Source organism: Haliaeetus leucocephalus, unplaced genomic scaffold, assembly GCF_000737465.1.
Source record: "Haliaeetus leucocephalus isolate CR32 unplaced genomic scaffold, Haliaeetus_leucocephalus-4.0 Scaffold13, whole genome shotgun sequence".
Lineage (NCBI taxonomy): Eukaryota > Metazoa > Chordata > Aves > Accipitriformes > Accipitridae > Haliaeetus > Haliaeetus leucocephalus.
In genome coordinates, this window is record NW_010972449.1 from 2,634,297 (window position 1) to 2,648,552 (window position 14,256).

Genomic DNA, 14,256 nt, shown 5'->3' on the forward strand with positions numbered 1-14,256 from the left:
CCTCCCCAGGCACAAATCGTCCAATGCAAACCTTCCCGGAGCTGCAGAGGCGCAGAGCGGCCCCCACCTCCTCGCCTCGCCTAAGGAGAGCCGATCCCTGAGGGGCCAGGGGCTGCAGAGCAGACCGGCCTCCCCCCGGTCTTTCATTGCATTTCTCACCCGCACACCCCCCCGCCGTACTAGGATCAACTCTCAGCCTGACTAAAAGAGCGAGGCGCCGGCATTGTGGGGGAGGGAAGGGGTACAGCGGGAATTCTTCCACTGCAAAAAACGCCCTCCCCTCGGGAGCGGTTGGGAGAAACGGTACCCGCGGGCCGGGGGCTGCGGGAGGCACGGGCAATTGCACAGCCCCGAGCGCCTGCCTCCATGTTGGGGAAACTCTGCCGCCCCGCCGAGCCTCGTCCCGCCCGGGGTTTCCCACGGCACCCAGCGCACCCCACGCTCCCCTGAAGTTAGCCTTCCCCAGGCCCTAGGTTAACTGCTCCGAAAGGCACCGCTGTAATTCACGGGCGGGGGTTGCTTGGACTGCCCTAGTGCTGAATCTTCCCTGTGCGCTCAAGGTCTCTCTAAGAAGAGCTTCTCTTTCAACATCATCGTCATTACTCATTTTCAGCTGAAATGTGCTTTCTGTCTCAGGGAAGAGTTTTTCTCTACTTTTGAAGAAATATTCCCACACATGCACACACTGTCTCCGAAAACAGAGTTCTTTGTTTTGTTAAAGACAACACTTTTTCAAGCGTTCAAGGGCACACTTCTTTTGCATTTGTAACATCAAGCCTAATTAAGAATCCTTGGATGACCTATTCATGATCCAATATCGTCACTTAAACTGTTCCGTGGAAAATACTGAACTTAGTGCATGTGAGGGCATCACAAACTACAGAGCCTTCCAAGAGCTCGAACCCAGCACTTGAATTAAATAGTGGTGGAACTGAAAAAGCATGCTGGGTACTGATGTGCAAATGAGCGCACCAAGCTTCCAACTTCCAAAATGCAACGTTACATTAACACTTAAGGCCACGCAGTGCCCTCAGCCTGTACGCCAGATTTCTCCTGCTTTTGATAGGAACTGTTTGTCTACACTGCAGGCAGAATATTACCTGTGGCTTTTTATTACTGCATTATGTATGCACGCTTCCTGATATGAACATGTATTTTTAGAAATTTGAGGTTGTTCGGGTGGTAGCAATGCTGATGAACCCAGCTCAAATACACCGTGTTATACATTTAACACGGTGCTCACATTCTGTAAGTCTGCTTGTGTGCCACAGACGCAAGAGTTGTACTCACTACAGTGAGGAAAATGATTGTATTAAAACACACTAGCCAGGCTGCATGCACACAGAGAGCAGTTAAAGGATCTGGAATTTGCTTATCTTTCCTAGTGGCTTTGGTCAGTTGTGCACCTTTCCCCCCAGTGGTTTATTAATTTGCTTTCTTTTAGTCCCCAGCCCCTGACATGGTTCCTGCTTCCTATTTCAGTTCCCTCCTTGCCTGTTCTTTGTCTCTCCTCTAGGCAGGGGGAGGGGGGTCCTGCCGCTCTCACTGCACTTTCCTCCGAACTTTCTCCAGTTGCCATGGAATGTTCTGGTTTCAGCTTCCAGCCCTCCTGTTTAAAAGGCACCATCCAACATACCCTGCCTGCTTCTTTAGGTAAAAGCTAAGTATTCTCCCCAAAGCATGGCTGTTTCTTGGCAAGTGACCCATTCACACTTGCCATCAGGATGCCAGATCAGCATACTGGGAGCTCATATTCTGAGTAGTCGCTGGATGCTCGTTAAAGACGACCGTCAGCACCTTGCACTCCCAAGGAAATCACAAGGAGACCAACATAGCCGTTTGCCTTAGCTCCTCAGCGCTCTGACATGGTTAACAGCTGGATCTCCCCTCTTAGTACTGCCACTCTTACTATACTGGCCTCCCCCACCTTATGGCTTCACCAGCACGCTTAAAGGACCACTTCTTACAGCTTTTTCTGGTCCCAAACTTACCCTGTCTCAGGATGTGAGACTATCAAAGTAGTCATTCAACTAGCATTTGTTACAATGTAGCCAAATTTTTCCTATTTGCAAATAAGCAGTTTGTGCCATACTGAGACAAAATTTGGCTCATCAGTATAAACAGACTTGGAAGATGAAGTTCCCTAAATTTAATGTGATGATTAAATGTAATTTCCCCATACTTAACTATCTAAGTGTACAGGTATGATTACCTTTGAACTCATTTATCATCACAACTAGCTAGTTACTGTCTTGAAGACAAAGTTCCAGGTGACGTGGAAGAGAGTTTTAAATTTTAATTTAAAAATTTACATTTTCAGTATACAGAATTTCCTCCTCTCTTCAGATGATCCCTAATCTATTTTCTCTGACATCTTCTGCACTGGGATCTGCTAAACTTCTTTTGAATTAATCTCTCTTTTAAATAAAGGCATTTTCCTCAGCTACTTTATTCAGCTTCTCACTATTTCCTGTCTCACTCCTGCTCATGGGAATTCCTGAGCTGTCCCTAAATGTTTTGCAGCTGTCTGGTGTCTGCTGAAGCACTTTGATTGGTATTTCAATAGTATTAAAAATCCTCTTTTGCTCTGAACATGTGTGTACCATTTGGGACTGTACACTGTACATTGCTCACTTCGCTGCAGATCAATTGCTACTGGCCTTACTCAGAAGTGCAGACCTTAAATTAGTCTGCAAACATAGGAGGTAACAAAAGACTGTGCTAGTCAAATCTATTAAAACATATTTGGGTATACGTTAATTAGGCTTGAGTCATACCTATTTGTTGAACATCCTGAACTCATAAATCTGTGTGGGTCTTGAGGCTACTGAAATTTTTCAGAATAGTCTCCATCATTATTATACTCTTTAAGAAGGTTAGTCACTAATTCACATGGATTATAATATCAGCAGAGACATTTCTGCATAGCACTTGTGCCAGCTAATTCAGTCATATGAACCATTTCCTTTTTATGTGTGTTCCACAGAAATATATAACATAGCACATTTCATGGCACACTTGCAATTTCAGTAAGTAGCTGTCAGTTTTTCTGAGCTTTCACTGGAATTTTAATTAACTGCGACTGATCTAACAAGCAATTAATTCAGCATTCATTACTTGTTAGGTTTATTATTACTTAAATTTAGCTCTTAAAGCTTGCTCAATTTTTTATTGGGAATGATCCCATGAGAATGCTAACCCTAGCAGCAAGGATTCTCAGACTCAGAGATAGCAGTTTCCTCTGTAGTCCAGATGTGGGTTAGTGATTTGTCAGCTTTCTCCTCTAGAAGCTGATGAACAACTCTCTTGTTTAAAAATACCTAGCATTCTCACAAAAATGACAGCAACTGCTAATAGGGAGCTATATGAAGCTATGAAAAGTATGCAGAAAAGGTTATTTTAAAACAGGAAAACTGCACTGTTTGCTTTTCTTCTTTTTGATCACTCTCCTCACTGCACTCACGTGCTGTGTAGTCCAGCTGTTGCATGGCAGTCCACGACAAAGTCTGGGGAGCTGATGCTAAACTACAGAACTTTTTGTTTTTAAACTAATTTAACACAGTCTTGGAAGCCAACCTTTGATACTTAATCTCCCTTTTGTTCCCCTCATTTCTTCACTCTGCCCAGTTTAACTTATACTAGACTGCCCGGAACCAAAGCAACCTGAGCCATTCAAAACAAGATTGGCACATTAAGGACCTGGTCAAAATGGGAATACAATTTAGGATTCCATCTAATCGACTCTCCATGAATTAGGCATCCATGCCTAGCTAAGTAAACCTGACAGACAAATTTCTCATGTAAAACATATACTACAATACAATCCTAAATATGCAATGCAATTTGCAAATGTTTGGCATTTACAGATTAATAGCTAAACTATGATGCTGTCCTGAGAAGGACAACTTCTCCATAAACACCAAGTAAACTGGCATAAAAAAGTTAATCCAGGAACACAACTAAGAATGGATACATCTGTATTTCTTACAACATTCAAAAGATAAACAACTTTCTGTCAATTGCCTCAAGAGTCAATTAAGATGTGAATTGCGTCAACATCCAGAGTTACTTCACCTCAGACAATCAGTCTTATGGTCCCATTGAAGACTCAGTAATATGGATCTCAAAAATCTTACCTTTTGACAGCGGGTTCTCAAAATCTCTTTCCTCCAAACAGGTACGAGGCTGGCCCTTAGTCAGCTCATTATAACCACCTTAAAAAGGTTTGTCTCCTCTTCAGCATGAGCAGTTCTTCCCTGAAGTACAATAATAGGGTTAATTAGCAGCCAGTTCTCAAATCAAAGTACAATTCATGGGGGGGGGGGAAGGTAAATTTGCAAAATTGTAAAAGAAAAAAAAAACAACAGAAAAATCACCTTAAAATTAACAGATTCTCTATATGCCTTAAATTGCAGTTAGCCTTTTTTCATGAGGGAACTCTGGCAGGTTGGTTACAGTCCCATACCCACAATTCTTAAAATCATAAGTACTTAGGTCGAGGTTATCATCTGATACAGATTATTTTTCACTGGGCTGGTGATAATTTCTGAGAGGATATGAAATTTCAAAAGCCTTGTTTCACCTGCAATCATGATTTAATTTCCTCCCTGTCACCTCCCTCCTACTTTTTGTAAATCCTGCAGCAATCCCCACTGCTAACCTAGAAATGTAGTCCCTAGCAAGTCTACAAACACACATGTAGTGTTAGCGTAGCTGTTTGCCAGTATATTCTGCAGCTTCTGTCATAAGGTGAGTTACCAAAACCACAAGTGCTGTACTACCAGAGTGGCACTTAAGCTAAAACAACCTTCTCAGTGCATTGTAAATAGACTTGATATCCACAAGTGTTGGAGTTATTTATGAGAATAAAAAAGGAGGAAAAGAAAAAAAGAATTAAAAAAATACCTAACTAAGCGAGCAGGCACTGCTTATTTTTAAGAAGGGTCTTTATGTGATTTTAATGAAGCATACACTACACAAGTTTTCATGGTTAATTTCATACTCACATTTTTTACCATGTATTTTACAATGGTAAATTCTACATCCTTATCCAAAAGACTTGCAAGCCTCTTCTCAACATACTTAGTTTGCATGTCACGTAAGTAAAACTCTTACTTGAGCTAAAATAATAGCTGTTTCAGAAAGAATTTCACAATTTGGCCCATAATGAAGCAGCTTATTTAAAATTGGTAGTTTGATAGAAAACACACTAAATGCATTAACTACTCAGCTCTCCTATTGAAGTGATCTACAGTTATCATACTGGCAGGGCAGTGCTATGGAAACATGAAAGTTTCAATCATTCTGCGGCAACTGCACATTCCTGTTGTGCAAAAATAAAACTGAGGCACAAGTAAAGGAAATGACTTGCTCAAAATCAATGAGTCAGCAGGACTGGAGTGTGTAGAATATGAATTTCTGAAACCCATTTTTGCTACAGCCCTCCGTCATTCAGATCTTGCTAATGAGGTATGTGCCATTTCAGTCACATTCCTGTCATTGTAGCTTGATGAAACAAACACTCCTGTTTTTTCCCAATCACTGATTCCATACAGTGTCATGTTTCTTAATTGTTTGATGAGACTTCAGATGCAGTCTTCCTGCATTTTCTAAACAGCCTATAGTATATTGCTTTCCTTATCTTATTTAAAATATTATTTGAAAAGTGCTTATGTTATATACTTTCAGTTTATCAGTTAGTAATTCACATGACTACTTGATCATTTGTCTTTTTTTACTCCATATCTGAATCTTTATTCTGACATAGCAGGCAGTTCACCACCTGAGAGATTGACTCTGCAACTGTTGTGCAATTCACAACCTTTGGAAATATACCCCCTCTTGCACTTCATCTAGATTTCCTAAATGGAATTCTCTCAATTTAAAAAACATACATATAGCTTTTAATAAAAAAATGGCAATTCACATACTCCATCTTCTGTCAGCACCCACTGCAAAGCTCAATTAACCTTCCAAGTAGCTCTGTCTCTTGCATCTCCTTTCATTTTCTCTCAGGTTCCATTGCAGACTTTTTCCTCTTCTGACATTATATCTAATTTTCTATTAATATTTTCCTTGATTTTTCCCTTCTCTGACTGAACTTTTTTTTTTTTTTAATCAACTTTTATCATTTTCACTCTGTTTTCTAGTTTTGACTGCTGTCCTCAGAGGACATCATTTATCCATTCCCAACTACCCACCTTTCAGTCACTTTCCCAGTTGTCACACCTAACTTCCCATGGTCATAACCACCCTGTTCTCCAAGCACCACATCACATAAAACACCTTTATATTAAAAAATTCACAACAGTCATCACAGTAAATAAAAATAATTACACTCTATTCACAACCTGGAACCAATCTCTATTGAACAAGCCTTTCTGAAACTTAAAAGAGGGTGCTGTTATAAACTAATATGAACTACTTTAAATATTCTAACCAATTAGAAAGCGTTAATTTGACTAGGAAAAAACCCAGACAAATTATCTTTATTAATTAAACTCTTACTCCCTTCAGGCAATTAAGGACAATATTCAACACTGAAAGAAGTTTTTAGGAAGCTGAATTCCTTATAGGATCTTTGCTTGAGTAACTTTCTGGAAAAAAAAAAGGATTTAAGAGCATATACTGAGCAGTTGTCCATTAAGAACGCTATGAATACCTAAACCAGGAAAACAAAACCCACCCACTAACTAAATTTTCAAACCATGTATTTTACTGACACCTTTGTTCATTCAGCCCACACTTGGAAAAAAGAACTTTTAGTTAGATTCAATATATGGGATTTGGAGTGAGTTTGTAAGGACAACCATTACTATTGCTAGCAACAAGTTCTGAAGTTAGCCATCATCTACTGCAAAAATACAGGTGGTCTTAAATCCTGATTGAGCATGCAGGATTTGCATTTTTCTCAGTGTTTTTCCTGTTACTAAAAGGGATCCCAAATGTGGACTGATTGTATGGCTGAATTCAGCTGAGGCATAAACAAGTCCAATTGCATCTGAAGTAAGTAGGAAAAAATTTATACTGGGACCAAATCTGCTATGTCCTATGCTGAAAACAGATATTGTTCACAAAGAATAATTAGAAAACCATTAAAAAAATACATAACAGTAGGTGTGTTTATATTTACTCTAGCTTAGCTGAGCTAACATTACCAGGAATAGTAATCCCATTTTATTTGAGATTCGATTTTAGTAAGCTCTGTATAAGCTTATATTAATGACAGTTTCTACTATAAAGAGTTTATGACATTAAAGGCTGCTCTTTTGATTAAGATGAGACAAGCATGGGATATGCAGAGACAGAAAGAGATAGCAAATAGCAGTGCGGTTTCCATTGCACTAGCGCTCTCTTTTTTGTTTTGTTTTGTTTTTTTTTTCTTTTTACTGTAAGTTAAAGAAGACTTAAGGACCCATGACAATTCTATTACCCAAATCGTTAAAAGGTTAGTTAAATTTTGTCAATCGTATGACACTCAGAATCCTGTCTGAAGACATGGCAGGTGATTCTGCAAGTGCCATTATAAACACTTCTACAGTATGGGCCCAGGAGAGTACATCTTTGTTTAAAAACACATGTTAAGTTTTAGATTTTGATACGTCACATAAAAACAGACATTGTAATAAATTGAGACAGAAGAGCCTTCCTGCAAAGGTTACTGAATATGAAGAAAAAGTTTTCCATAAATTATTCCAATTCAGACAAAATACAACAGGGAAACAAACTTGGAGACTCTAAAATCCTGAAAACTTGTAAAAGTGTATTTCCTTATGTTTTAAGAATACTTTTTATTCCAAATCCAACTGTTTGGCTTCTTGTGATACGGTCAAAAGCTGGAGATACTCGGCTCTTTGAAATTTGAAGGGGCCGTTAAAAAAAATCCTTTATCTATTTAAGTAGCCTGCATTCTATGGAGAGTTACAGATATCCCTGGGGCAAAGTGGTATGGCCTGGGCTCAGCGGAAAGGAGCCCTGAAAAAGCTTCGGTGTGGAAGTCCTGGTTTTATAAAGCATCAGCTAAAGAAGGCTCTCCTGCGAGCAGTGTAGCAGCTCTACCCGATTCAGCAGGGCTGTGGAATACATATGCACATCTACACACCTGGTGATGAGCAGTACTGCAAGCAGACTACAAGGAAGACCAGGGCAGAGGCAGATCTCCGCGGACGTCGAAGCGCCAGGTCCAGTTTAACCGCAGGGAAAGGCACACACCACCTCCCCTTCACGGGCAGCGAGTGCCCCCGGCTCCAGACGCAGGCCCGCTCACACACCTGCGAGCCACCCTGCCTCACCACACGGCCGTTTTCCCGCCCACCGCCACACACTCTCACCACACGCCTCACGCGCGTTTTCTCTCACAAGTCCAGCACCCCAGCCTCACACCGCACTCGCTGCCAGCCCCGCAGCCCTACCGCCTCTCTCACAGACGAGTACCTTAGCCTCACAACGACCGTTTTTATCCGCCCCCCCCAATCCCCGACCCTTCTCCCACCAGTTCTCCCGCCGCTCCCCCCCCCCCCTCACACCGGCGCCCGCTCCTGTGAGGCGGCGCGAGCGCTGCGGCGGTTGCCGCGCAGGGGGCGCTGTGGCGCCTGCGGCCAGGTCAGCGCGCGGGCTGCGGGGGGGGGGGGGAGGCCCCGCCCCCGCCCGCCGCGAGCTCTTTCCCGCCTACCGCTGAGGCGCGCTCCCGCGGCTTCTCGCGAGCCCTGGCCTCGCTCCCGCGAGAAGCCGCTGCGCGCCTGCGCGCTGCCGAGGCCGGGGCCGGGGCCTGAGGAGAGGAGCTGCGTGTGGTGGTGGCTGCCGGCCGGGGCCGAGACCGAGGAGACCTGCCGCCAAGATGAGCGGCACGTTGGCCAAGATCGCGGAGATCGAGGCTGAGGTAACGCCACGACCTTCTCCCCGGCCGGGGTTGGGCCAGGCACGAAGCGCTAGACGGGGCGGCCGCGGTGCCGCTCCGTGAGGGGATGACAGGGCCCTGCCGGCGCCGTTGGGGTCGTGAGGCGCCGCGCCGGAGCGGGGCGGGGGGTCCCGGCAGAGGCTCTCCCGGTGGCGAGTTCTCTGTTCCGTTCTCTTGCAGATGGCCCGGACGCAGAAGAACAAGGCCACGGCTCACCACCTGGGGCTGCTGAAGGCCCGCTTGGCCAAGCTACGCCGGGAGCTCATCACCCCCAAGGGAGGCGGCGGCGGCGGCCCTGGGGAAGGTGCGTTATTCCGCGGGAAGGCTCCGGCCGCCTCGGCGGCCTCTGCAGAAGTGGCCGCTCCTAACTGCCGAAGTGTGGGGCGTGTGACGGAAATCGATCCGACGGGGGCGGCTCCCGTCCGCTTAAGTCGTGTCAGACTGTCTGCGGAATAAATCGGAGCAGCCGCCTTCTCTCCCTCTTGTCCTTCCTGGTACAGGACCTTAGCTGTGGTTTGTGGCCCTTTGTAGGGCTTTGAGGTGGAGCCGTTGTTGAAGTGTAAATGAAAGGGCTTCTGCATTTTGGCAAATATAATCTCGTATTTGCAGAAGTCTTAGGGGTTTTACATGAAGAAGCGTCTTGCAGCAGCCACCGGTTTTTATATGTAAAGGTGTGAACTGTCTAAGCTGCAGTGCTGAAAGGGAATGCTCCACCTACTCTCAAGTCAAGTATAGCCCACCAGAAAGTCTTGCAGCCTACACTTTATTGACAGGTACATGCCATGGAGCGTTATACAGACAAAGTGGTGCAAGGCAATATAGATTATGAACGCTTTGTTTCATACTCTCTTCCTCCTCGTAGGGAAGCTTACCTGGCTTTCACTCAGGCAGTATTATTAAAAGTAATAGTGGGACTGCTGTCCAGAACCTTAAAAGATAGAAAATGTCAATCTTTAAATGAATATTTTTGCTCCTTATTTGCAGGTTTTGATGTTGCAAAGACAGGTGATGCGCGGATTGGGTTTGTGGGTTTTCCATCAGTGGGGAAATCTACTCTTCTAAGTAATCTTGCTGGTGTATACTCTGAAGTGGCAGCATATGAATTCACTACACTAACTACTGTGCCTGGAGTCATTAGATACAAAGGAGCAAAGATACAGGTGAGATCTTTTTGTGTCTGTGAGGATATAGATGCCGTGTTAATGGCTGAATGGTCTAGCCTGACATTAGCAGGTTAGAAGTGACTTGTAGAAGTGCTTGAGAATACATTGGAAATGCTTCCATGAGGTACTAATTTTACCCTGCTTTTCACTTTGTTCTGGGGAGAAGTTCCTGTGGTAGTTCTGATATTCTCCATGAGATGATCTCTTCCATTGTACCGACAGGGCACATGGGGTAATACAATATATAAGAATCAAAGGGGAAACAATTTTGCCATATTCTGTTCAGATTTGCAGTAGAGTCAGCTGTTTTAGGAGAAAGGTGAAAGTAGGATTTATTTTCTCCATGAAGAAAAGTATTTTTCTCATGACTTACTTTCCTTCCTCTGAACAAATAGCTACTTGATCTCCCAGGAATTATTGAAGGTGCCAAGGATGGTAAAGGCAGAGGACGGCAAGTCATTGCAGGTGAGTATATTAGAGCTGGAGGCAGCATCCTATCACTGGTTCAGTTAGTACAGCTTATGAGAATGAAGGGTTGAATCACCGTTTCTGATGTCTTTAAAAAGCTGAATTGTATGCTGGAATCGAGCTGCCTACTGTGAAGCAGTAGCCATTTTCATTTTGGTCTGTTTTCAGTTCTGGCTTTATGCATTTGCTGAGTTTGTGCTTGTTGACGCTGCAGTGAAAGTGTATTACCAATTTTGAAGGCAGATGTGATCCCATGTTAAGCAAGACATGCTGTCTTCATTTCTTTACCTAGGTTATTGTCATCAATCTGGGGTCTGAATGTAGACAGGAAGGAAGATTTTTTCCAGCCTGTGTGATTCTTGTAACATGTCAGGATCTGTGTATCAGTGATGCTTGGCTAGCACGACAAACGTCGGTCTTATACTGGAATTTAAAAATAAGCAATGTACTGGCCTTTAGGGTTTTAGTATTGTCATCAGCCCACTGAGCCATATTTTATGTTGTTTTGTCTCAGATTGTGTGAATGTACTTTTTCAAGAGATTACTTTCTTTTTCTGATTCTTAGTTGCTCGAACCTGTAATCTCATTCTGATTGTTCTGGATGTGCTGAAACCCCTTGGTCACAAGAAAATCATTGAGAATGAACTGGAGGGATTTGGAATTCGTCTGAATAGTAAGCCCCCTAATATCGGATTTAAAAAAAAGGATAAAGGAGGCATTAACCTTACAGCCACAGTAAGTTGGAAGTTTTCTTTAACGAAAAAAAAAAAAATTGCTTGAAGAAAGAGGCATTTGCAGTTAATGGTATGCTTGGGACCACTCCTGTGCTGTGACTTCTTTAGAAGCTGAACTGCTGTGTTGTGCTGTAGTCAGTTCCTTTTCTTGTAGGCCATCCATACCTGTCTTGGGAGCCTGACCACCTCCTCATCCCCAAATCAGAGGCTTGGTTGCTTTCCAACAATTACATGTTCTGAGGCCCAAAGGAGAGTGTGCAAAACCTGACTCTCACTTGGTGGCTACAGCATTCTTCTGGAGAAGATTGCTCAGAGTTCCAGGCCTTGCAACCTGGACTACTCCTCATTTCCCATTTACCACTGAATCTTTAAAAGTGTAGAAATAGCGAGAGGTACCAAAAATCAGAACTCTGCTCTGGGATCTAAGTACCTAACACGTAGCTGTCTGGGCACTGGACTAGTAGATACGTGGGTTTGTATCGCAACTGGTCCCAGATTGACAGGAAACACTACTTCTGAAATGTCTGATTGCAGCTATTAGTGGGGCATTAATATAAATAAAGCTGTTAAAATTTAAATCTTTTTTTCCCTCTCCTGAGGCAAACTATGGTAAAATCATGGTCAAGTCCAATAAGTTACAAAGCAGCTATTATTTCTAGTAATCTATATGCAGCGATTGCTAGGTGATAGCATTATTAATTGTAATACTTGATTTGACTGTAAACTTTTCCATTCCTTAATGCTGTGCCTACGTTCAGTGTCCTCAGAGTGAGCTGGATACTGAAACAGTGAAGAGCATCTTGGCCGAGTACAAAATTCACAATGCTGATGTCACACTGCGCAGCGACGCCACTGCTGATGATCTAATTGACGTTGTTGAAGGAAACAGGTACTGTTGGGACCCTGGCTTTGGCATACCTGCAGTTTGTATTACAGAGAAAAGAACTGTCTTTCAGGTTTGCTTCCCACAGAAGCTAAGCTAGCAATGTGGTTATGAACATAGGAATATCCTTTTAAAAAAAATGAAGTTTTTCTTTCCAATGAAGGTAGCAGTGTACTGCTGCTATGCTGCTGTAATGGTATTTCCTTGTCTTTGCAGGGTTTACATCCCATGCATTTACGTCCTAAATAAAATTGACCAAATTTCCATTGAGGAACTAGATATTATTTACAAAGTACCCCACTGTGTACCAATATCTGCTCATCATCGCTGGAACTTTGATGATCTGCTGGAGAAAATTTGGGACTACTTGAAGCTAGTACGAATGTGAGTCCTAGTTGCTGCCTTCTGTGGAGTTAAGTGTAAGGCTGAGACTGAAGAACGTCTCAAGAATGGATGAATGATGATTATTTTATAATGTTTTTCTATTAGCTTAGAACTCTAGCTTTCAAATGATGATGTCTTTTGTCACTGAAGTATGTTTACTCTGTAAATCAAAAATTGTGCTCCTCTTGTCTGTTGTGTGATGGACAGAGTTTCTTAAGAGTCACAAGTGCTATGTTTTGAACTTGTAGGGGAATTAAATGAGGACCTTGTGAAACCAAGTCCAAAGTACCTCTTAAAAAATTCCTGAAAGCATGGAATTCTAGTCAAACTTAGTGAAGAGTTGTGAATTTCAGAGGTAGTCCTCTATTCAGGCTGCCATACATTCAGCTGTCTTAACAGAACTGAATTTAGTTCTTCGTCTAGCATTTCAGATATTTTTACTATAAATTATTCCAGGTTTACCTTATACTTCTAATGCATTTCTTTGGATGAATTTATTAATGAATCTATTCATACTCATAATACAGTAATTGTAGTCTTTAAAACTTGTATCTATCTTCCTGTGACAATATAAAATCTACTGTAAAAAGGGATTTAGTATGTCTAGGTATCTGGGCTATAGACTTCAACATTTTTTTTCCTAATATCTGTTGAGTTTTTTAGAGAAAAAAAAAATCACAAGTCAGAACTATAATACTGTAGAAGTTCTTTTTCATCAACTATTCCTGTTTCATCTTCTTCTAAGCAACTACAGAAAGCTCAATAGTGATAAACCTTTGCAGTTACAAGGGAGAACCTGCTGCGGCCATTGGCTACCCAGATGCATTTTCAGCTTACGAACACTGAACAATTTACAGAATATCTGTTGTCACCACTGAAATAGTGGAACTCGGCACAAGTGCCCAGGATGACAGAGCAAATGACCTATGAAATTTCATGATGGGTTGAAAGAGACAGGGAGGTTTTGGTATTGACTGACTGTTCCATCTGCGTTACAGCTACACCAAACCTAAAGGGCAACTCCCAGACTACACCTCTCCTGTGGTACTACCTTACTGCAAGACAACAGTGGAGGATTTTTGCATGAAGATCCACAAAAATCTCATTAAAGACTTTAAATAGTAAGTATTATTGTAAAAGAATAATTTATAGACAGTAGAAAATAATCTGCCTCTTGGTATATTCTTTCAGTCTCCTGTAAACTAGAAAGGAAAAGAGAATTTGATGCTTTTTCATGTTGAATGGAATAGATTTGCCTATGACAATTGATGCTTAAATTACTATAGTTTATGTTCCTATGCACTTTTCTGGATAAATTTCCACTATGGGGAAAATGTTTTCCTTTATATTTGAAAGTAGCGCTAGATGCAGCATTACGGGCCATTGCCCTGTATGCACAAGTATTTTGGATGACTTCATACTTTGTTTTGATCTGCTTGTACTCTGGTTCACACAGAACACTCATCCAGGTACTTGCAAGAGAATAAAAATAGCTCTTAAGCATTGCTTTCTGTATTAGCTTTGTGACAGAAATAGCTGTTGTTCTGCTGTTTGCGTATTATACTTCTAAGCCTTTCAAATTTGATTTCTCTTCTTTCAGTGCACTGGTCTGGGGCTCATCTGTTAAACACAACCCTCAAAAAGTTGGTAAAGACCATACTCTTGAAGATGAGGATGTTATTCAGATTGTGAAGAAATAAAATTGTTCTTGCATGGTTTGCCACTCCG

The 14,256-nt window shown here is 42.3% G+C and overlaps 2 protein-coding genes across 2 annotated transcripts in view; one reads left to right on the forward strand and one right to left on the reverse strand.

Moving 5' to 3' along the window:
* PATZ1 (POZ (BTB) and AT hook containing zinc finger 1) overlaps positions 1 to 2,026 on the reverse strand; it is a 21,254-nt gene extending 19,228 nt beyond the window's left edge. Inside the window, exon 1 of the mRNA XM_010575773.1 lies at positions 1,992 to 2,026. Within this exon, the coding sequence (XP_010574075.1) occupies positions 1,992 to 2,026 (35 nt within the window). The remainder of the gene's footprint in view (positions 1 to 1,991) is intronic.
* A 6,714-nt stretch (positions 2,027 to 8,740) lies between these two features.
* Positions 8,741 to 14,244, forward strand: DRG1 (developmentally regulated GTP binding protein 1). The gene is made up of 9 exons (XM_010574887.1): positions 8,741 to 8,878; positions 9,077 to 9,200; positions 9,881 to 10,056; positions 10,455 to 10,524; positions 11,093 to 11,262; positions 12,020 to 12,150; positions 12,361 to 12,528; positions 13,527 to 13,649; positions 14,129 to 14,244. The coding sequence occupies exons 1-9, from the start codon at positions 8,837 to 8,839 to the stop codon at positions 14,226 to 14,228; spliced, it is 1,104 nt and encodes a 367-aa protein (XP_010573189.1). The 5' UTR covers positions 8,741 to 8,836; the 3' UTR covers positions 14,229 to 14,244.
* Positions 14,245 to 14,256: the final 12 nt, after the last annotated feature.